This window comes from Lissotriton vulgaris, chromosome 5, assembly GCF_964263255.1.
Source record: "Lissotriton vulgaris chromosome 5, aLisVul1.2, whole genome shotgun sequence".
NCBI classification, from domain to species: domain Eukaryota; kingdom Metazoa; phylum Chordata; class Amphibia; order Caudata; family Salamandridae; genus Lissotriton; species Lissotriton vulgaris.
The window spans coordinates 1,239,582,028-1,239,606,047 of record NC_141693.1 but is presented as its reverse complement, the minus strand read 5'-3'; the positions used below and the strand labels follow the sequence as shown (position 1 = coordinate 1,239,606,047).

General features: G+C 41.5%; 1 protein-coding gene across 1 annotated transcript in view; it reads right to left on the bottom strand.

The window, feature by feature from the left end:
- PPFIA4 (PPFI scaffold protein A4) overlaps positions 1-14,674 on the bottom strand; it is a 2,319,747-nt gene extending 2,305,073 nt beyond the window's left edge. Inside the window, exon 1 of the mRNA XM_086923084.1 lies at positions 14,232-14,674. Within this exon, the coding sequence (XP_086779210.1) occupies positions 14,232-14,480 (249 nt within the window). The 5' untranslated portion in view covers positions 14,481-14,674. The remainder of the gene's footprint in view (positions 1-14,231) is intronic.
- Positions 14,675-24,020: the final 9,346 nt, after the last annotated feature.

Below are 24,020 nucleotides of genomic sequence, written 5' to 3'. Positions count from 1 at the left end.
AATGCGGGGAGGTCTGTTTTCTCATTGAGAGTGGCCGCTCACAAAGAGAAACTACCAGTCCGCGTTGAGAAAGCTGCCGCTCGAGGAAAAATCTCCTCGAGCGGCAGAAAACAACGGCTCGCACTGTGCAAGATGCCGTTTTCAAATATTGCACAGTGCCGGATGCTTGTCCGCACTGTGCAATCATTGAAAACGGCATCTTGCACTGTGCAAACATGCTACTACGCAGTTCACGTAGTGCTACACGTAGCTCGCGTAGTGCGAAGTGCACTTCGTGTAGCTTTGCGAAGAGCTACTTCGCAAACTACGCCAGCCCTACTCATTACCTGGGTACTGGGAATATAGAAAACAGTTGGTTCTGTTGGGTAATACAATTGCTATGGTTAATGTATTTAATACGAAAGCAATGATGTATCTCTATTTGATATCAATAAATGAAGAACAATTTCGGATAAGAACACACCAAGAGAAGGAAATCGTCAACAACAGAGTTCATTTACTTTTTGTTTTTTCATACGCAAAACAATTGCAAAAATATAAAGTGACTTGCGAAAGTGTGACATATGGTGACCGGTGAAGTCAAAGGTGCACTATATACAAGACATACACAAGTGATATATTCAATTCAAGATTTTCTGTCCTGTCTAATGATTATTAACATGAATGCAAGACTCAATAGTGATTCAGAATTAAGGTCAAGACAACTTTATAGACATGTGTGGTAATAATTTCGACGTTTCGACCCTGGAAACAGCGCAGAATGATATGTGTCACACTGGGTCTTCCTCAGAACAGTAAAAGCACGAGATGGACAGCCAAAAGAAACGATAATTCATTCAGTGAGGTAAGAGTGGAAGCTGTAATCCTTTTGGAAGATCAAAGAGCAGCGAAGATCAAAAAATGGCATTGAACCGTTGGAGGGAATTAAATCAATTAATGTGGGTCCCGTGAGTTTGGATGATACCATCCGGTAAGGTTCTTATTGTTAGAAAGGCGCTCAAACCGTTGAAGATCTCCACCAGCAGGTTGGAGTCTTAGCCAACAAACATTTGCAATGCAATAGGTCTCGCATTAGGAAAGTTGGAGCTATTGGTATTGTAAATGACAAATTTTTTATTTATGTTTTGGTTTTGAAAATAGCGAAATTAATAGCTTTGTCATTTACAATGCCAATAGTTTTAACTTTCGCAAATGTGACACCTATAGCATTTGTAATGCAATATGTGTTGTATTTACGTGACTTAGATGTATTGATATTACAAATAACAATGGCTTTTGTTTTTTTTAAATAATTAATACTTAAATAAAAGTTATTGTAATTTATAATGGAAATAGCTTAAACTTTTGTAAATAACTGTTGTGAAGATTATGTTCAGTGTATTTTATTGTGACGAAAATCCAAGAACAGAAGTGAAAAATTAACATCTTTTTGTGACATTTGTAATAAAGCTTGAAACATTGAGAGAACATATTTGAACCAGTTGTTGTTGAATGGTTGCACAGATTGATGCTGTTGATGGCGCTGACTGATGTTGTAGTGGCGACGAGTGATGCTGTGGCGTTCAGTGATGCTATGGTAGCGCATAGTGATGTTGTGGTGCCCCTGAGTGATGCTGTGGTGGTGCTAAGTGATGCGATAGATAGAGTGAGTGCGATAGATAGATAGATAGATAGATAGATAGATAGATAGATAGATAGATAGATAGAAGATAGATAGATAGATAGATAGATAGATAGATAGATAGATAGATAGATAGATAGATAGATAGAGATAGATAGAGTGAGGGCGATAGATAGAGTGAGGGGGATAAATAGAGGGAGGGCGATAGATAGATAGATAAAGGGAGGGGGATAGATAGAGGGAGGGCGATAGATAGATAGAGGGAGGGCGGTAGATAGATAGAGGGAGGGCGGTAGATAGATAGAGTGAGGGCGATAGATAGATAGATAGATAGATAGATAGATAGATAGATAGATAGATAGATAGATAGATAGATAGATAGATAGATAGATAGATAGATAGATAGATAGATAGAAATAGTGAGGGCGATAGATAGAGTGAGGGCGATATAGAGATGAGAAATATCAATGAAGAGAGGGGTGAGAACGAGAAAGTAGACAAGATTTATATAGAGAATAGAGAGTGCAGCAGAGAAGAAAGATGAGAGGAAGAGAGACACATGTAGAGCAGGAGCAAGACTATGTGAAAGAGAGAAAGAGTGACCGAAAGAAAGGGAGTGCGAGAGAGCGAGTGGGAAACAGGGTGAATAAGAGAGATGAACAGCAAGAGAGAGGGGGCGGAGACTGTGTGAGAGAGGCAGGTAGATGTCACCGGCAGCAGAGCTGTTGCTGTCCCCTTGGGTCTGTAAGTACACACACAGGTCAGTGTGAGGGGCGCAGCCTTTCAAGCGCTATGTTACACAATCTAACTAAATACAAAACTAAACTGTTTAAGCAAAACAAATCGGACATTAAAATGAAGTGTAGAAAAGAGAAACGAATGCTAATCCGAAATGCAGTTTTAGCAGGACCCCCTTGAAGCACTGATTGTGGCGCTGGTGTTTCAACCTCCTATGTACAAATTGTCACGGTCACGATCTGCAATATAGAGTGGTTTGTAGCAGTGGCGTCATGAAACTTGAGGGCGGACCCCCCCCCCGCAAAGTACTTTGAGAGGCCCCCTCGGGACGCACTCAAGCACTCAGGCCTGGGTGCTGTGCTGTGAGGGCTTCTGGCGCTTGGAGCCCCCCACACTCCCTTCAGAAGTTAACATAATAGGCTGAAAACATCGCAAATAGGCATTTGTACCGAACCGGCAATTCAAAGCAGTAAAGATTTCACAACTAAGTAGCAGCCGCCACAGATTAGCAATATTTTCTCTAACAGCATGTTAACAAATCCATGGACATACACATACATACATACATTCCTAAACCCAGTGTAGCATTTGCGTTTATACTGAAGGTGGAAGCAAAGAGGGACCAGTTTATGAAAAGTTTGTAAATGTAAAAAACCACAAAACTTTTTATCAATAGGAACTGTACAGATTTCCAGTATTTTTTTGAATCACACAAAAAAACAACAGCCCAAGAGTACGCAGCACACCTATGACCGCAGTTTTTCCATTCATACTCCTCAGAATGAGCGCCTGTGCACGTGACTTGCCCATTGCTGGTTAGCTACATATTTTTCAGACTTGAGGACAATCCATATGAGAAACTTTGGCAAATGTGCACAAATTGTTCAACATGGAAAAATCCCATCCACTACACCCAATGACACAGGGGAGGTGTTCACTCCCAACAATGCATATCACTTTCGTGAACCAGTAGTATTGTGCTTTGCATGATGTGAAACTGTGCACACAATAGATTAGACTACTAGCAAGATTTAAGGTCTGTGGGTGTTTTTGCACGTCCTTTGGGTACTCCTAGCCATAACTTTAAACAGAGTCCACAGTACAAGTGGACTCTGCAGTCCAAGTTAAACTACAAAAGTAGCTGTCTGCAAATCTTGAATCCGTGGATCGAGTAATTTGTGTACATAGGAAAGCGGAGATGCAGAAGGGCGAAAAAGTAAAGAGGATTTAAAGACATGGCAGGCTATTAAGATGGCTTGTTTAGTCCAGTCAGTATCTCGGCACTCCAGTGCAAGAGGCCGCCTACCATCGGGGTGTGCAGCAGCTAGGCGCTAGGCATGAAGCCTGTCGAGGCACCTAATATCACAGCCAATGAACAACTGAGGAGAAACGTCTTATCCGTTTTTGAACCACAATGCAGTCTTTAGCGCCCGGCATAGCCTGTAAACAAAGAACAAGTTAGCAGTTTGAGTGAATGTGGCGTAACATACAGAACACTGCTGCTCCTACGGCTCGGGCTGCACTGGTTGCTATGCCTGGGCATTGGGCAGTGATAACTGGGCGGGGTTTGGCTTTGGTGCATATATATATTTTTTTAAACGTGAAAGACATGTGCTTGAAAAAAATAATAATACCGTCAGCGGATCGCAGCAGTGAAAGTAACCGGTGTGTTTCTCAAATAAGAAAAAAACACATATGCCGTATCCATTTGAAAAACAATGCTGTAAGCGGAACGCAGCAATCAAAGTAACTAGTGTGTTTCTTAAAGTAAACAGCGAAAAAGTAAAGAGGATTTAAAGACATGGCAGGCTGTTAAGATGGCTCGTTTAGTCCAGTCAGTATCTCGGCACTCCAGTGCAAGAGGCCGCCTACCATCGGGGTGTGCAGCAGCTAGGCGCTAGGCATAAAGCCTGTCGAGGCACCTAATATAACAGCCAATGAACAACTGAGGAGAAACGTCTTATCCGTTTTTGAACCACAATGCATTCTTTAGCGCCTGGCATAGCCTGTAAACAAAGAACAAGTTAGCAGTTTGAGTGAATGTAGCGTAACATACAGAACACTGCTGCTCCTACGGCTCGGGCTGCACTGGTTGCTATGCCTGGTCATTGGGCAGTGATAACTGGGCAGGGTTTGGCTTTGGTGCATATATATATTTTTTTAAACGTGAAAGACGTGTGTTTAAAAAAACAAATAATACCGTCAGCGGATCGCAGCAGTGAAAGTAACCGGTGTGTTTCTCAAATAAAAAAAACCCACATATGCCGTATCCATTTGAAAAACAAGCTGCGGCCGTGAATAAGTGATGGGGGCGGCAGCGGAAGCCTTTAGCTGGGGAAGTAGAAGGGAGGCATGGCCGTGCAGCAGGGGGGCGGAGAGCAGGGGGTGGAGCGGGAAGAGCTGCTGGCGTGGGAGGGTGATTGATGGGCGGGGGGGAAGCAGATCCCTTTGAAGCTGCTGCCTGCTTATGGGGACTGGGAGGAAGGGTGACGATATGGGAGGAGAGATGCTGGCCTGAGGCAGAGCGCACCATATGGAGAGGGAGGGGGGGTGGGCCGAGTGCAGGAGAAATGCTGCTGGCAGGGGGAAGCCTGTGGGGAAATGCAAGCTCGTGCACGAAGGAGCTTGTGGTCACGTGATTTCACGTGAACTGTTGAGAATCCGCATCATAAAAAAGTGGATGGATAGGAAAAGGTCTCTCTACGAGACCTAAAAAGCACTTGACTTCCACCAGCCGGTTGGAGTCTTGTGATGCAGAGTTTATTCATGGCTAAAGGCACTGTTTATTCATGAATTAAGACACTTCAATACGTCTGCAACTCTTGAGATTCATTCCGGACTGACAGCTGACGGTTGCAGATGTATTGAAGTTCCTTAACTCACGAATGCATTCGGACACTTTAACGAAGCGTAATACGGCGGAATCTCGTCGCGAGGAATTAACCCCCTGACGCAGGGCTGTGCCCGAAATGCATTGGGGCCTTTGGAATTTCTGTGAATTAAGATGTTGACCATTACGCATCATGATGTACATATGGGATGAAGTATATCAATATTGAAATTGATTGAAATCTCACTACTGGAACAATCGATGAATAAATCCGTTCTAAAAATCATCAAGTGAATGATAATTTTGTAGAAGCAACATGTTCGCCCGGAGTGCTAATGTGAGTACGTCTTTCCCGAGGTGAAAGACGCTCCCCACACTCTTTCACAACAGTCACTTTATATTGTTGCAATTGTTTTGCGTTTGTGACAGCCATATATATATATACTTAATGTTTTTTTGAAAAAACAAAAAGAGTAAATGAACGCCGCTATTGATGATTTCCTTCTCTTGATGTGTTCTTATCCGAAATTGTTCTTCTTTTATTGATATCATATTGAGAGACATCATTGCTTTCATATTAAATACATGAAAAGTACCTCTATTGTAGCAGGAGTGTTTAGAAAAAGACTACTCTTCAGCTGTAGACCTTGCCTGTGAAATCTTTCCGATTTTACTGCCTGTTAAATGAATACTTTGTCTATCTATTGCTCTACATATTAGTCTATTATGTCTATATGCGGTCAGTTATACCCCCTTTAGAGAAACAGATCTGTTGATTTGCCGATAACATTTCCAGAGGTGAACTTGTTTTACGGACACTTAGCTATTAAAGAATGCACAGGCATATTGGGGTTCAAACATTTGGGTAGGACTGGAAAAGGGGATTAAATAATACAGGAGATCCTGTTTCAAATATTGTCTTTGCATTCATTTGATTTAGAAAGAATGGTGACCTACATTGTTAGGGATATTGTGGAAAAACATACCCCAATGTTGTGCCTAGAAAGGCCACAGCAGCATGATATAGCTTCAAAATTCATGCTGGAAACATTGTCTTTTGGAAGCAAACTCGCAAATTAATCAAGGTGAGCTCCTTTGGGGTACTTTGTGTTGCTTAATATGTCAAAAATTGTCCAACTCTCAAACCTACTCAAAATTTTCCAGAGCTCTTGAAACAAATTAATGATTCACTGAAACATTTTCTCACATTCTAAAACGTTTAATGAAAAATATTCTTAATATGTAAGATGCATCTGTATCTTTTTTTAATTTTTTTATTTAATGCGATTTTCTATAGCGCAATCTTTACCCGAAGGTGTCAGGGCGCTTTACATAAGAACCAGTTGCAAAACATAAGGACTTAGAATTACATATGTTACATAAAAGATCCAAACATACCCGAAACGTACCCAAAAAGGACTCAGCTGCTTCAAACTTTCCACTGGGCACATGGCCATTTTCTGAAACCTATCCAAACTTTCAGTGGCTTTCAGCAGGCGTATCACTGGACAATTACAAAATAGCTATTTGTAAAGATTTAATGTGGAAAATGCGTACTGTGCAAAATGCGTACTGTCCTTTATTGCTAGCACACATAAATCAGTGACAACACACTTTGCAGAAAACAATTCCTCCTTGATTTAGGACAATCTTGTGCATTCCATGACTTCCAATGACCTGAAATGCTAATCAGAGCCTTCATGCTGCTTATGCCCTACTATGTGTCTGGACATAAATGTTAATGTTGATTTGAACAGGTTACCCCAGTCTTACCACACCCTGAAAAATCCATACTTTCTGATGGTACACTTCAAATTCTACGCCTTTTAGCAGTTCTATATTGTTTAACCATTCTCTAAAACCCTTTAGTACGTGTTTCCACTTCCTAAACCTTTCTGAAAAGTAGATGGATTTTGAGGGTCCAACGTGCACATTTTCATGGTGGCCGGGGTGTTGAAATATACAGAAACAAGATGATTTCCTTAACTGTGGTATCCAAAATATTCACCAATTCCTTTTTATATCCTGAAAATACCAGTTCACGCTTTTCCAAGTTGTCTATAACTATAATTATAAATGTTTTATAATTTATATGTACCATTGGCAGATTCCTAAATGCTAAGATACAAACCTACTTAACCCTTTTCAATTTCTTGCACTGCCGTTCCAAATGCACCACATCATCTCATAATGTTATCCAAGGTAACCCAATCCACTGCACCTTCTCCATACCAATCTTGGATCAGGCCACAGAAATAATTAAATGAATCTTCAAAACTGTCAATCCAATTATATAAATATGGAGTTGAGAGTTCACACACCCATTCTGTATCTGTTCTTAGTTTCTCTTTAAGACTCGCATAATTATTTGGATCAACATATCACATAATTTCTTCAGATTTTCTGCTGAATATTTCAGTGCAGATTCAACAAATTTTGTCCAAAACGATTACACTTTTCAAAAAAGAAAAAAGAAAACCTATGCAAAACAATGTGAAGGCTTTGGGTACTCCAACCAGCAACGTTTTCTCAACTGGTGTTCTTTTTCAGGATGCCTAATCTCACTTACTGTGTGTAAAGGCCACAAATACAGATCAGTTACCAGTATATACCCCTCATATCTTTACCATTTCTTTCTCATTTAGCATTTTTGATGTATGCTTTCAATAAACTTTGCTCATTATGTCTACACGTACCTAAACATAAATCAATTACACTTCAATATTGTCTCTAGCAAGCTCCTCACAACCTTGAACATTGTATGACTTTCAGACTCCAACTTTGAAAATGACCATCATTAAATTTATGATTAAGGTAATGTAACCTTGCCTAATATGCCAGTTCCAAATAAAATATTAACCATTCGCAAAAGTCTTTGCAGAGTATAAGAAACTGTCACCCTGAGTTGTCAATGTGGGAACCATATTGCTGTCAACACTCAAAAGAAGCAGATTTATTTTGGCACTCAAACACAATGAGCACCCTAAAGTTCCATTTACTAAGAATGATTTGCATGTTAGTCTACCAGAAGCCATGACATTTTTAAAAGAGGTGCCGTGAGACAGAAATATTTTCTCTGCAAATTTGCTTCGTTAATGATTATTGGTTGACCACTGAAAAACTCTTAATCCGAATGTTTTGCTGGAATGACTAGTAACATTAAGTCATTGGATTTGAAGAATATATAAAAGGACAACATTGGAGTTTACATTTGGAGGAACGCAGTTCACGTTTCGGTAATTTTCAAAATATTAAGCAAAAGTAAGCACATTTAATAAATGCTTCATGTAAAAATAGGCAATATTTGTGAACTTGGTCACCAAATGTCATGTACATTTCTGTAGAGGTACAGAGATTAAGAAATGTGCCCCCTGAAAAAGGATTTTGCTAATGGTTAATGTGCTGCCTGATTTGACACATAACGCAATAATTAGTGTCCTAAAATTGGTTAATGTTTGTAATTTCTTAGGTTGGGCCTTTGAAAGTCAACAACCTTAAGAATATGTCAAAGGTTTCGGAAACCAGTAGTAGACAACCTTTAAGGCCATTTACTTATGTTAGGATGCATTTAGTGAATCCAAACAATAAATCGCATCCTTAACAATGTGCTCCATAAGAATGATTAGCAGGTTGGACTCCTTTGACTCTTGCCATTTCGGGGTAACTTAGAACAGTGAGAGACAATTGCTGTGCATATTTTGTTGACAAATGTTTACAATTTGGTGCACTTGCAGTACCTTTGGCAACGCTGCGGTACTTTATGCTCAATGTGCAATTTTTGCACGGAGGGCAACCGAGAGGCATGGTATTTTTAGGATGGGGCACAGGATTAGTAGAAGACTATATATGGAAACAAATTACTTTCCATTTGGCAGATTTTCACACAGTAGGTATAATCTAAGTCCCTCAATTACCATTACTTTGTAGATTGGGCCAGCAAAATCCAAATGCTAACCAAACTTAAAAACAAAAATTATACAAAAAAACCTCCACTAATATATTGCTTAGCTCTTTGTCTGGATATTTTGGCATTTTCATGAGAACACATATTTATGTATAGCAGCAAAAATGGCTATGGTGTATTTCAAATTTTAGACATAATTGAAAAAAGCTCTTCACCATCGTCCAGGAGTTCTCCAATCTCGCAGCTGCCAATGACGACATCATCCCATCCCAAGCACTTTGCAAAAACCTCTCAACATCCTTTGAACAGCAGATTGCCAAGATCTACAACATATTCGACCAACAGCATGCCAATAAGAACTCCCCCGAGCAGCAGGACACCTCCTTCAACTCAAAATAGCAGTTAAGCAACTGGAAGACCCTCGTGAATGAAGGAGCCCGTTCAGACGCATGCCACAATGTCATATATACAACCCTGGAAGTGCCATCCTCTTCCCCACGCTCACCGCTATCAAAAACACCTCCATAACGACAGCCACCTTCCCGCCTTGCTAGAAAAATGCAGAGGTCAACGCCTTTTTGAATAAACCAAAAGCAGACCCCAACACCCTCTGTAGCTACAGACTCATCTTGCTCCTGCTTTTATTATTATTATTATTATTATTATTATTATTAAAGGCTTTTATATCGCGCTCTATTACTAAAAAAATAGTATCCTGGCGCGTTGAAGGCCGAACAGTTTGGGAGAGGACTAATGGCTAATAACTGAACATAAGAAAAAGAAGTTTAAACTATTGTATTAAAAAGGTGAGTTTTTAGTCCTTTCTTAAAAACACTGAGAGTCGAAGCAGTTTTTAGGTGAAGGGGAAGGGTGTTCCAGGATTTTGCTACTCTTACCGAAATAGATTGGCCGCCAAGCCTGCAGTATTTGAATTTGGGAACGGACATTTGGCACAGGTTGGCCGATCGCAAGAGGCGATTAGGGACATACAAACGGAACCTTTCCCACAAGTAGATAGGGCCAGTTTGATGAATAGCTCGGTAGGCCATCACTAGGATTTTGAACTGAATCCTGAGGGCAACAGGAAGCCAGTGGAGAGCACACAGCAGGGAGTGAGCACTGGAACGCCTAGGAACATTGAATAAGAGCCTGGCAGCAGCGTTCTGAATGACCTGGAGGCGGTGAATCAGATATGCTGGTAATCCGCCAAACAGTCCATTCGCGTAATCTAACCTAGAGAGAATCAAGGCGCGAATAACGGTCTCTTTAGCTTCTTTCGGCAAGAGAGGGAAGAACCTACGTAGAGTTTTTAGGGTGGCAAAACACACCCCCGTGAGTTTCTTAATGTGGTCCTCAAACTTAAGGTTCTTACTGAACCAGACTCCTAGGTTTTTTACTGGGCCAGATGTGGCTTTTGGAGGGGGTAGGTCAGCAGGCCAGAGACGCTCATTAAAGTCCTCAGGGAAAGAGCCGTACAACAAGATCTCAGATTTACTTTCATTGCATTTCAGCTGGGCGCGTGCTAACCATTGAAAGACAGAGGACAAACAATGTTGGGCCACCGACGTATCTAAATTACCTCTGGACCAGGTAAACAAAAGCTGTGTGTCGTCGGCGTAAGCCATAATTTTTGCACCCAACTGTTCAGCAAGGTAAATCAAAGGGGTAAGATAAACATTAAAAAGTAGAGGACTTAAGATGGACCCCTGGGGAACACCTGTAGAAAGTAATTTAGGGGTGGAGGCATAAGGAGGCAGCCAAATTTGTTGTGTGCGGTTATTTAAGAATGAAGTTAGCCAATCAAGTGCAGGGCCGGTAACACCAATATCAGCTAGTCTGGCAAGTAGGAGGGAGTGAGGCACCGTATCGAAGGCAGCAGAGAGGTCCAATAAAATCAGAGCCGCTCTGCCACCCTCGTCAAGACACTCCCGAATGGCCTCCGAGATTTCAACTAAGGCCGTCTCGGTGCTATAAGTGGCCCTTTTACAACTAAAGCCATGGAGAAAGCCATCAATACTCAACTCTCAGACCCCCTAGAACTCAATCATCACCTAGACAGCTCTCAATCAGGCTTTGCAACAACCACAGCGCAGAAACAGCACTCATTGTGTCCACCGATGACATCAGAACCATCTTCGACAGAGGAGAAAAGGCTGCACTCATCCATCTCGACCTCTCTGAAGCTTTCAATATGGTCCCCCATGAGTCACTCTTAAGAAAGCTTCAGCACTTGGGTATCAGCCAACCGGACCTCAAGTGGATATCCTCCTTCCTCAAGGTTTGTCACTCAGCCCAACACACTTCAATGTCTACATGACACCCTGCGGACATCATCAGAGCCCACGGCATCAACATAGTATCCTACAGTGACAACACACAGCTCATTATTATTATAGGAGTTTGTAGAGCGCCTGGTGACGCCTCCCGGCGTGTCCTCTCCCTTACAGACTCAACCAGCACCACCAAAGCAAACTTCACCACTGGCATGAGTAACATTGCTGCTTGGATGAAAAACAAACTGCTGCCAGCTCAGCATAGACACCAAAGCCCTAATCTTCGGCAACAATCACTGCCCCTGAGATGTCTCTTGGTGGCCCTCTGAACTTGACCCTCCTCCCACCGCTGCAGACTATGCCAAGAACCATGGGATCATCCGGGACACCAACCTCTCCATGAGCGGACAAATCAATGTTGTTTCCTCATCATATTTCCACATCCTGTGAATTCTATGAAAGATTTTCAAGTGGATTCAACTGAACACCAGACAAATGGTCATAAGCAGACTTGATTACGGAAATGCCCTCTACATCAGAATCCCAGCACATGTCCTACATGGAATCCAAACCACTCAGAATGGCATTGCCCTGAACATCCTGTGAAATACCCCATCTCTCCACACCCCAACAATCTCCACTGGCTCCCAGTCCAGGAAAGATGCAAGTTCAAGCTATTTACCCACACCTACAAAGCTCTACACAACACCGGTCCAGCTTATCGCAACCATGACTCAACCTCTACCAAACAACCAGACACCTTCGATCTGCATCCCAGGCAAGAGCAAACCTCCTTCACATTAAGGGGACCAGAAGCAGAGGACTCTCCTTCTATACCTCGCAGAGAAGGCCTGAAACGACCTCCAGCAATACCTCAGAACCTCGACCCTCTCTCATGGACTTCAGAAGGGACCTCAAGACATGGCTCTTCCAAGTGAAACAGGCATTATCTCCCCCTCCCCCAGGCACTGCCCTACTCAGTGCCTGGATACCTTCACAGGCAATCACAGGCAATTAGTCGCACTGTACAAATTCACATAACATACATTGTCAGCCTTGCAATGCTGAAATGCGCCATTGGATGTTATTCTGTATCCAGTACACTAATGACATCATTTGGCATAGGTTGAAGTAATCATGTAAGGAAATACAGATGGCCTACATTGCAGAGAAATCGCAAATCTCAGTTTAGCCACCTTAGTTATAATGAGGCATAGCTAATTTTCAAAACATCTGGCCAAATAAAAAACCTTCTTAGGCCTAAACAATTCAAATTTCAGATTTGTATTAATTGTTTTGCAGACTTTTTTTGGTTTCTAATCTTGTTTTTGAATTTCTTGGAGTGTAGTAGATCCGCTCCTATAATGTTAAATTGAGAGTGAAATGTTAAAATATTTTTTATTTAGGTGGACAATATTTTTCTTATGAGTTTTCAAGTTTTTGCTAAATCATTCAAAAACTTTCTTAGGAATATTTTCTTTTCCTTGTACCTCCTTACAACATGGGAATCTTTTATACACTCCTTCTATTTAAGATCACCATTTATGAATGGCTAATGGTGGTATAACTTTAGTAGTTGAGTTAAGTGGAGTAAAACCATTTCAAATATTTATGAATACCCACAAATTTACAACTTTGTAGGTGTTTAACCTATTTACTGCCCTGTCATTCCCATTAATACATTTTTGTTTGTTTGTATACGAACGTCATCTCCCCTCACACTGCTATCATGTCCTTCCCTTCCCTTCATAGGTGCAACACGCTGTGCATACGTTATAATTATTTGAATTTTCTAAAATGATGTCAACCATCGTGTAATTGTATAGTAATAATAAAGTATGCCAAAAAACATTCATATATGGCCCCACTTTTGTGCACTTTTTTGCAGGCACACTAGTGTCTAACTTTTGAATGTTTTTGGGTAAAATATAAAAAAAATATTCAAAGACGGCTGGGCGTGCAGGCATATTGTTTGCTATTTTGGATTTTTTTTATACTTTAAATCAAAATCTATTCCAAAATGGCTTCTCATATGTGCACTTACGTCTCCAATGCACAGATGGCCATCTTAAAATGTGTTTTGAAAATGTATAGCAAAAATCATTAAATGATGGCCATACCTCAAGCTATCTTTAATTATTTTTTTTACTTTAATCAAAAAACTATTAGAAGGAAACAATCAATGGCAAAGCCAATAGCTGATACGCAAAAGTGGGACATATTGACTTTGACACTACACACCGACACCTATTTACGAATCAGGCTTATGCTTTCAATCAAAATCTATTCCAAAATGGCTTCTCATATGTGCACTTACGTCTCCAATGCTCAGATGGCCATCTTAGAATGTGTTTTGAAAATGTATAGCAAAAATCATTACATGATGGCCATACCTCAAGCTATCTTTAATTATTATTTTCCCTTTAACAAAAAACTATTAAAAAGAAACAAGCAATGGCAAACCCAATAGCTGATCCACAAAAGTGGTACATATTGACTTTGACACTACACGTAGACACCTATTTACGAATCAGGCTCTGAATGTTTGGGAACGGTTTCAGACATCAGATATTAAGCAAAATTAGCACATTTAGGAAAAACCTCATAGTGTCAACAGCATGGTGCAGCCATTCCTCAACGGATTTAGTTTGCTTCTCTCATTTCCATAAAATACAAAAAACGCTAAATTGAAGGGCGCTCCCAATATTGCCCCAATTCATCTGTTGCCCAATAATTGTTGATATATAAACAGAGTGGGCCATTTGAGGTGGAAGTTCAGTGGAGGAAAAATGTCACATTGCTTTCAGAACATAAGAAGGGTGATGTTTAGTACAAATAACACTTAAAAGCAAAATCGCTTCCTACCTGTGGCAGTGCGGCGCTCAGCTGCCGGTGGAGCTGATCCTTCTCGTGATTGATCTCCTGTAGTTTGCTCTGGGTTAAGAAGAGGGTCTCCTGGTTTTCACGTAAGGCTTCCAGCAGCTTGTCCCTTTCATCCAGCATGTTCACCATCAGCTGCTCAAAGTTGGAATCCGACTCGGATCCATTCTGGGAGTCGGGCTGCGAGCCATTGGGGTCTCCCTCGTTGATGGTGGGCATGACCTCACACATCATCTTAGCCTGTGTGTGCTTTGAAGACAGAAATAGTCTGGATTCCCAGGTGTGGGAAAAGGCTTTGTTGCAGTGTCAGTTTCTTTGAAGACAGTTTCTGATGTTCGTGACGCTGCTTCCAAAGAAGTTCACATAAAGCAATGTAATCATTTTATTAAAAATATATGAGTATTTTACATTATTTTGAAAGATTTCCCATGTGTCTCTTACATCAGAAAATTCACGTTGTTCCCGTCATTCTTGTGCTTAGATGTGCTTTATTAAAAGTTTGTTTGAAAAATGCCCTTTTTACCAGTACCTTGATTGCAGTCGTTAAATTCTTTAAAACTTGATTTTGCCAGAAGTTCAGTGAAAAGTATGCTGTCTTCTAACTTGAATATTGACCCAATAGATGATTACTCTAAAGCACAGGGTTTGAACATAATCCATGTCACTTCAATTTCCAAGAGTAGCTTTTGAAAACGTGCTCTCATTTGACAATCATTCCTGAGCCATATCATCCTCAAAATAATGTGGACTATCCTTTTTGAAGCACTTTCCATGAAAGACAGTTTTTTTACTTCAGCAGGACAGAAAATAACGCTGTAATGTTTTCCGGCAAGGTTCAATGACGTGTCATACTCAAAGGCTTCTGGTGACTAAAATGGGATTCAATGAGGTTGCCCAACTTTAATCGTGATTCCTATTGGAAAGAAAAACAGGAAAGATGTAAGTGGTGAACAATGTTGACCAGCAAGCTCAAATATTATTGGATGGCATGCGCAAAACTTGTTGAAGATTGAGCGTTTTGACATCTAAAAAATTAGGCAATAAAACAGATTATTAAATGTGTGCATATAAAAATAGTAGAAACGTATGAGATGAGCAGCCCATTTAAAGTACGGGGAGTATTGGTTGAGCAACTAGTAATGGAAGGGGATTTTTGTAAATCATATTGTCTAGTATGTGCTCTTCATTAAAAAAAAAATAGGGCAATTGGCCTTTCGATCAAACTAGATTGGTAGTACTGTGTCTGCCTAGGATCCTATTGTTCATTGAACAAATATTTTCATACAAGACAACACATTTTTCATTTTATAGCAAATACAAAATGAGTATTTTTATAAAGTGAATAAAATTGGAAGTTACAAAGAGTAGAGGGTAGTGCAAGTGAGTGGAGTGTGTGTAAAATAGCAAGTTAAAACGAGACATTGCCAGGAAAACAAAACCCCACACTGTGGTGTATAAGTAGACATTGCTAATGCATGTACCATCTACCATAATTGTTAGCACGTTACTGTGTAACATAAAATCCCCATTGTCTTTAATCTGGGCAGAACAATGTATGAAAGAATTGTTAAACAATGAAAAAGTCAGTCAAGATTCAACATTTACGGCTAAGACATGTAAAGCACATATAGCCAAAAACATAATCAAACAATATAAAAAATAGTCCTCAATAACATCACATGGTAATGAGGAAAAAACAAGGCACACCATCAAAAAGACAGATTAGGTGGGGACAAAATTTCATATTGGTTTGTCAATTTGACAACAAATACATCCTGGTTTGAGGACACGCGCTTCTAATTCATTCTGCCACTATCTGCAGTACTCTCTTGGGTGACCACAAAGCAATTTCACATGAGTTTATTATAGCTCCTACCATTGTACACAAGGTTTCCTAAACACAGGTCAATCTAACATTCAATCCGCTGTGCCACAAGTCTACCCTTTAATGCATTAAGCTATGTGTAGGAAATTAGGTTACTAGTCGAGAGGGGCGAAACCCTACTCAAGCCTGCACACAGACTGAATGGAGAAATCTGAAGCCCAACTTCAGTTGACTAAAATAGCATCTATGTAGACAAAGGTCCTGCCACAGGCACCGGCTCTCCTAGAACCAAGAGGGCAAGAAGGTCACTGCTGATGTTAGTTGGTATTCGATTCATAGCTCTGTTGAGACTTGAGGCAGAAATGTCCTTATCAGTCAGGCAATGTTCTAAAACAAATAGCCAAGGGGCAACGAGAAGGGGCTCCTTGCCCTAATATGATTCCCCATATGACCATATGATTTATGAAGAAAAGATCACATATTGGGCTGATCAGTTGGCCCCACTTTCCAAATACATTCTCTGCAACAACAATATCCCTTCCTCATGGAATGGCTCTATAATTTCTCCAATTTACAAAGGGGGCGATGAAACCAACCCAGGAAATTATCAACTGATAGCTGTTTATAGATAATTAGGGCAAAGGTTTCACAAAACAGTACTGGAAAAGCTTCAATCCTGGCTGAGGATGACGCTATAATTCCACTGAATCAAACAGGCGTCACTAAAAATACGAGCACATCAACTAATATTGTATCCCTTTCTCTCCTCACTGTCTTTGCAACTTCATACATTCAAAAAGTCCACCTATTCTTCACAGATTTCAAAGCTTCTTTCAACAGTGTGGACTGTAACAAATTATGGTCTAAATTAGACAATGGGTATATCCCATCAGGTCTATTTAGGGCAGTACAGATGCTCCACAACAACACCCGGGTCCTAGTGAAATTCAGAGACTGTTCCTGTCTGTCGAGAACCATAAAAACTTTGCAGAGTCTAAAACAGGTTTGTGTGCTTGTGCCCACCCTTTTCAATCTGTTCCTTTCTGACCTTGAGCCAGCACTAAATAACATCAATGGTCATGCTCCAAAACTGGGAGGAATCCTAGTTTTCACCATCCTCTATGCAGATGACTTAGTGTTAATTAGCAGAACAAAGGTGGTTCTCCAATGACTACTGGACACAACTCTAGTCTATTCTGATGAAAATGGGATGATGATCAACATGAGAAAGGCCAACACACTAACCATGACAAAAAAAGGGCAGAAACAGTTCACCTGTTATTTTGACGAAGACTAGCTGCAGTCTTTTAATGACTATAAATACTTAGAACTGATCTTTAATGCCAATGGCAGCTTCGGTAATCAACTGGCAGTTATCAAAAAGAATGGTTTAGGAACATTGCATGGAAATCTGAAGGGCCCTATCTTAACAACAGTATTGCAAGTTGCCCAAGCAAAGACTTCCCTCACTTAGACAAATGGAAGTGTAGGTCTGAGAGGGAGGAACAGTACCATACTGGATACAACAGGGGCTCACTGTGCCACTGGATTCAAGCTAGCCTGGCTGAAGAAGGGTGACGTACCCTGAAACCGGTCCCAGGATGCTTGGTTCTGGTCCAGGGAGGACCTGGCCTGGCAGTTCGGTCTGGACTGTTCCCATGGGGCACAGGGTCAAGACTGATTTGCATATGGCTGGGTCCAAACTAGGGTGGCGTAGTGGGCAAAAGAACAATGGATTTAACCTAGATCTTTTGACTGGAGGAGAATGCTTGCATTGTCAGCATTCCATCCATCATTTGTTTGTTGTAACACTTTTTGCCCTAAGTGGGATGGGTATGCCCAGACGTGGGTCCCTTGCTTACTGTGCCACTGGATTCAAGCTAGCCTGGCTCAAGAAGGGTGACATACCCTGAAACCAGTTCCAGGATGGTTGTTTCCGGTTGAGGGAGAACCTGGCCTGGCAGTTCGGTCTGAACTGTTCCCATGGGGCACAGGGTCAAGACTGATTTGCATATGGCTGGGTCCAAACTGGGGTGGCGTAGTGGGCAAAAGAATGATCGATTTAACCCAGATCTTTTAACTGGGGGAGAATGTTTGCATTGTCAGCATTAAGTCCATCATTTGTTTGTTGCAACATAAATAAGGAAGTGCCAGAATATAAATGCAAAAGCTTGCCAATGCCAAATTTACATTCCACACAACTCAAAGCATGAACTAAATGGTCTAGCTAATTGGTGCTCTGTAGGAGCCTCTGGAGAATATTTACGGGTCTCTGGGATAAGAGACATCTAATCTCCAGTCACACTAAGAATACCTACTCTCTCAAATGTCAGCTGAGGTGAATGCAGTAGCACGCTCCTCTCCCAGAACAATGAACGGTGCCAGAGTGCCTAGGCTGGGTTTCATGAAAAATTGCAGAATGCAGGAGTTAAAACAAAACCACCCTGATAAAGTCGGCTCTTTAGTCAAACCCAGGATCAAAGATTACTTTGTTTGTACTTTTATGGCTGAGTAAGAGGGAGGCAAGATGAAGACCATGGAGCCAGGGATAAGGGAGAGGCGGTGGAAGCAGGACATAGGGAAGAGTATACATGGGCACTCATGGAGTGCTCAAATAAAAAGAAAAAAACTAGCTCCCGATGGGAGACGTGCAAGGATTCAAGTCATGTAGGCAAAAGAATGGTCAAGAATTTGTGCTCTGGGGAGGGATACAATTAAAAAAGAAGAAGGAAGGCCCTTGACTAAAATGAAATTAAATGAGACTGACAAGTAAACCAACCAATGTTAAGTAGTAGAATTTGAAAGGGTTTTTTACAGTAGTGTAAAATCTGATATCCTGAAGTTCGATATTTATCTGGTGCAATATATAGCACTTACAACAGCCAGTCAAGCGCACACGACAGTTGCAATGGCGTAGTTGTTTATAGTAAAGAGATCAAGGATAAGATCAAAGACACGATGTTCTTTCCGTCTTAGTTTTTTTAATTGGTGAGTGGTTGGGCCTCCTGTCCAGGAGAGACCAACGAACAAAAAGAAGAACCAGCCGACACATGTTTCGTCAATCAGGGCAGTTAACCCAATGACTCTTCAGGGCTGTCGGGGAGTGAATGATCGTAGTATCGGGGGACCGGTGATACTTCCAACCCGGTCCCCCGATACACCCGCATCCGGCAACTCCGCGTCTCCTGATCACCCGGCACTACGAGCCGCTCGTGATCCATACTTGAGGCATTACCCGCCTTATGGACTAATACTTTTTTGGGCATTACCGATTGTGCCACCTCTTGTGTGGACTTATTTTCTCTCACCTGAAACCCGACCAGGGTTGGAAGTATCACCGGTCCCCCGATACTACGATCATTCACTCCCCGACAGCCCTGAAGAGTCATTATGTTAACTGCCCTGATTGACGAAACACGTGTCGGCTGGTTCTTCTTTTTGTTCGTTTGTCTCTCCTGGACAGGAGGCCCAACCACTCACCAATTAAAAAAACTAAGACGGAAAGAACATTGTGTCTTTGATATTATCCTTGATCGCTTTACTATAAACAACTACGCCATTACAACTGTTGTGTGCGCTTGACTGGCTGTTGTACTTTACATAAGGGTAGTCTAACACCCTTGGGTTGCAGAGTTTTAGTGTTCTCTCTGCACAAGCAGCACCAACCATTACTACTTTCTTGTGACTACTTAACCACTACATGTTGTGCGCCATTCTATTCTGAATACGAATAACCCCTCTCTGAACTGTAAATCCAATATATAGCACTTATTTACAGTTTTTGGGGAATAACATGCAAATTTGGTACCTACCATGTCAAAATATGCATGTCTTGGGAAATACTATATTGATATCCCCTGTTAAATTTCACCATGTTTGACCTGCCAAAACGTAATGAGGGGTGAGGTATTTAATGCATCCCAGTAATAACTGTATGTGGTAAATACCACACAAGGTGCAGTTCTAACCCCTGCACAAACAAGGGTTTGAGCAGGTGCAAAAAAACTCTGACACAAGCAGTGCTCTTCAAAAACCCACAGATTGATTGATGGTTATGGCTTTGTTAGTGCATCTGAGCCTGAAGCCCAGACCCCAGTGCCAGCGCTCTCTCCCTAAAAGTGTTATGTGTAAATTGACAATCCCAATTGACAGTGACTTTACCCCCCTTATACGTCCCTAGTATATAGTGCCAGTTGTACCCAGGGCTGAGTGACCCAAGTAAATTACTGATGCAGGCCTACCATTGCAGACTTCAGGAGCAGTGCAAACTACTTAATCTCGACTTTGCCATCATCATATCCCCCCAAAGGAGGGCTCCTAAAGACCAGGAGGCAGGGTGCCTTATATCAAAGGTGTGGACATTTAAGTGCAAACTTATATGATACTATTGTTCCCTTGCTATTAAAGGACAGTATAAGTTATAGATGATCCGTAGGATAACATGGGCTGGCACCTGGGAATACCAGAGTTTGGCAGCTCCATTATGGTACCACCTAAATATTTCATGTTTGGTATCAAACAACGTGCCTTCTCTTCCCTGAAACAAACCTTGTGTTGAAGGAAATGTGGCTTGCACCCAAGTGGCTACCTGATTGCCCCAGCTTCTCTGTGCTGTGTCTGGAAAACCCGTGTTTCCCATGTTTGCTGCAACCAAGACAAGATTCTAACCTCCTGCCAGGCAGTGTTATCACTCCCAGGAGTCAGGAACAAAGGCTTGGGCTGGAAGCAGGTCACATCTCCCTCCTCCCAAGCAGGCTAGTGAAGTGGTGCATCAAGGCTGCACCGCCTCTGATATGCATCCAGAGGAGGAAACAGCCCTCCGTCTGCCCCAGGCACATTTGCACCCCCACAAGGAGGAAATTAGTCAATGAAAGAGGACACCACTTGAAGTTTAGTCACACCTCCAGGGTGCGCAGCCTGGTCTGTACGCTAAAAATTGATTTCTGCCATCTTTAGGAGTGGCAGAATGAAGGGTTCTGGGTAGAAAAGGCAACCTATACCCTTGGATGTGGTTATCATCGGGCAGATTATCTTCAGTACTTGTAGCCCATTGGCTACTTTCCACCACACCCATAACTCCCTAAATATAGGACTTAAGTGACACCCCTGACACCAGAAACTCAGTTCTGAACGACCTGCATCATAGAGGACAAAAGAAGAGAGCCGTGTCAGCTACAACAGGACTTGCACTTAGCAAAAGAGTGTTACCCTGCACCTGTGGCAACACTCCTGGAACTGCCGGATCGAAAATCATCCTAGGCCATCTCTCGGTTTCACTAGACAGAGGAACCCCTGTGGAAGCCTAAAGCAGCCTCAGACTACTCTGGACTAGTGGCACTAGTCGCCTGCAACTGCAGGTAAAAACACTGCGGATCCAAAGAATCACTAGCCATCATGCCTTCTGATAGATCGCCCAAATCCAGGTGACCAGTGCATTGTGGGAACTCAAAAAAGCATGCAGCAGCAGACCAAGGTCAAGAAACATTAAATTCCACCAGTTTCATATATTTTTACACAAGTGCAGCTACTTCCGGCATCCGCTGCTGAGCGATGTCAATTACAGAGAAAGTCCACTAGAAAGGAAGGTGCACTCTAAGTGAAGTCAGTCGGGAAACATGCGTTATCCAAAAATCTTCTCTTTATTTACGTAGTTTGGTTAAAACCGGCACACAGCCAATGCGTTTTGTTTCTAGTCCCATGGGAACTTCGTCAGGGCTTACTCGTGGTGTCTCAGGACAAGTAAAACCTAAGTCCAAATCTGATTTTCATCAGTGTGCGACGTCTCAAATTTGGACAGTCTCTTATGTATAATCCAATAAAATCTCAAGTGTAGCCTGCTCCTTCAAAACGTCAATGTCCAAACCGTATAATATCATACAAACACTTTCCGTGGTTCCCCTTGATTCATAACATCAATAAGTAGCTCCTCAAATGTAAAAAATCCCAAAGCGCACACAATGGTCCTCTGGTATGGACAAAAGAATGTAAAGAGGCGTCTGTAGAGGATAATCCTTTAGAGAGATTCACTGTGAATGGGGAATCCAAAATAGGGAGTCCCAGGACGCACACTAATCCTTAAATTTAAGAAGTCAGCTTTTTCAATAAAGAGGGTCCTAAATGGCAGGTAACCCAGAGAATCACAGGACACATAAAAGTCCTAAGTGTGGCATATTCAGCTTTATTTTTACGAAAAGTTTCTAAATGGCACATTAACCAAAGGGCCACATCACGTCCTAAATTCAATCACGATGGGTCCAGGACGGCATGGTGACTGGCAATATGGTGGATTGTGCGAACTGTAGTCCTGCCAGTCACAAAGTTATAGGCAGCTACCGCGTTCCCTGGGACCACCGGACGTCGTAGTTACTTTCTGCTCCTTTTACCTCTGACAAGGCTTATTGGTAGCCAGTCTGGCAACCGACCCCTGCATTTGAGGCTGAACATAAAGGGAACTCCAGCTGATGTCCATCCAACATCAGCAGTAGCCCCGTTGTTGTATTATTGCATCTTTTGCCCCTGCAGCACCGTTTTAGAAGTAAAAAACAGCTCTCCCGCGCCTCCCGTTCAGCACCATGGCAGCCAGGATAACTCTGCACCCGGGCCCCACAGGCCCGTTGAAATTGAACTGACTGCTGTGGCTTGGTCCATCATCTTTACCCTGCAAGGGTACAATGCAACTCGACCTCCAAGTGACCAATTGTCACTAATAGTTTTTCCCATTGACTGCAATGTTACATTTTCACTGTATTATTTTGCACTGATTTTATAATGCCTCAAAAATCCATATCTCCAGTTATATGTACACTATTCCATTAATTTTGGCACTTCAATTAAGATAAAAATACAATCTATTTTTATAAATTGGTGTTGGATTTCTTTCAAGTCCGGTCTATTACTTGTAGTCCATTTTGGAACTCTGAAATGCTTAACTTGTTATCCAGTAAAACCTAACTGCTCTTTGCCACAATGCCAAGATTGCGCTAAGGATTTTTTTAGTGGGACTAAAAGGACAATCTTTGGGGTATTGTGATAGTATTACATGTTGAGGTCTAACCCCCCACACCACATACAACGCCACCTTCCTACAGCTACAATATAGCACAAAATGGCTTAGTTGTTTATGTGTCCAATCTAATAGTTTCATAAAACCTAGTCTAGATAAAATAAATTTCACCTGACTCAAATGCCTAATTTTGGAATTTCAGCAGTTAGTTGCAGCAATAATTAAAATAATAACTAAATAAATTAGCTACACGTTTGCATTAAATTATTTGTTTTTTAAGGGTGAATCGACCTCCCATCTACATTTGTAAGACTATCTGCAGAACCCCACGGTGATCCTCATTAATATCTGTTCTCTATAATGTCTATGTGGAATTCCTGGGGCATGTTATTAGATTAGTTCACTATGAGGGTATCACGTATTCTTATTACAGCCATTCCTCACAAGGCTGGATAAGAAAAATGACCCATTGTATGACTGTTCCAGCACGGTTTAGTCAAAGTGTCTTAAAGCAGGTCATCCAAGTTTCTAAAATTGAACGCTGGAAATGATAGTGTGTCAACATCTCTAGGCTTTCACTTACAACAAGTGGCCTCCATCTTTAGGAATCCATCCAAAACCTGCAGAGAAGGTAAAAAGTCTTAGGGTCTTCTGACCTAGGACCTTAACCTGGACAAATACCTTAATGCTGTTATTTCACCATGTTCCTATCAGTTGCTGATGTTTAAAATATTTATGTATATTTTTCCCCTGGTGAGATTAACCACGGAAGGGTATGAGTAGAATACAAAGAATGGAACACTTTGTGGTTTACCTTGTCAAAAAGCTTCAGATAAAGGACTTTTTCTCAAGTCTAGACACAGTCTATCGGCTTTTCATGCAGAAGTGCTTGTGATTTAAAGCAAAATGTCTGATTCACAAGGCAGTGTATGGTGGTAGTCCAGAA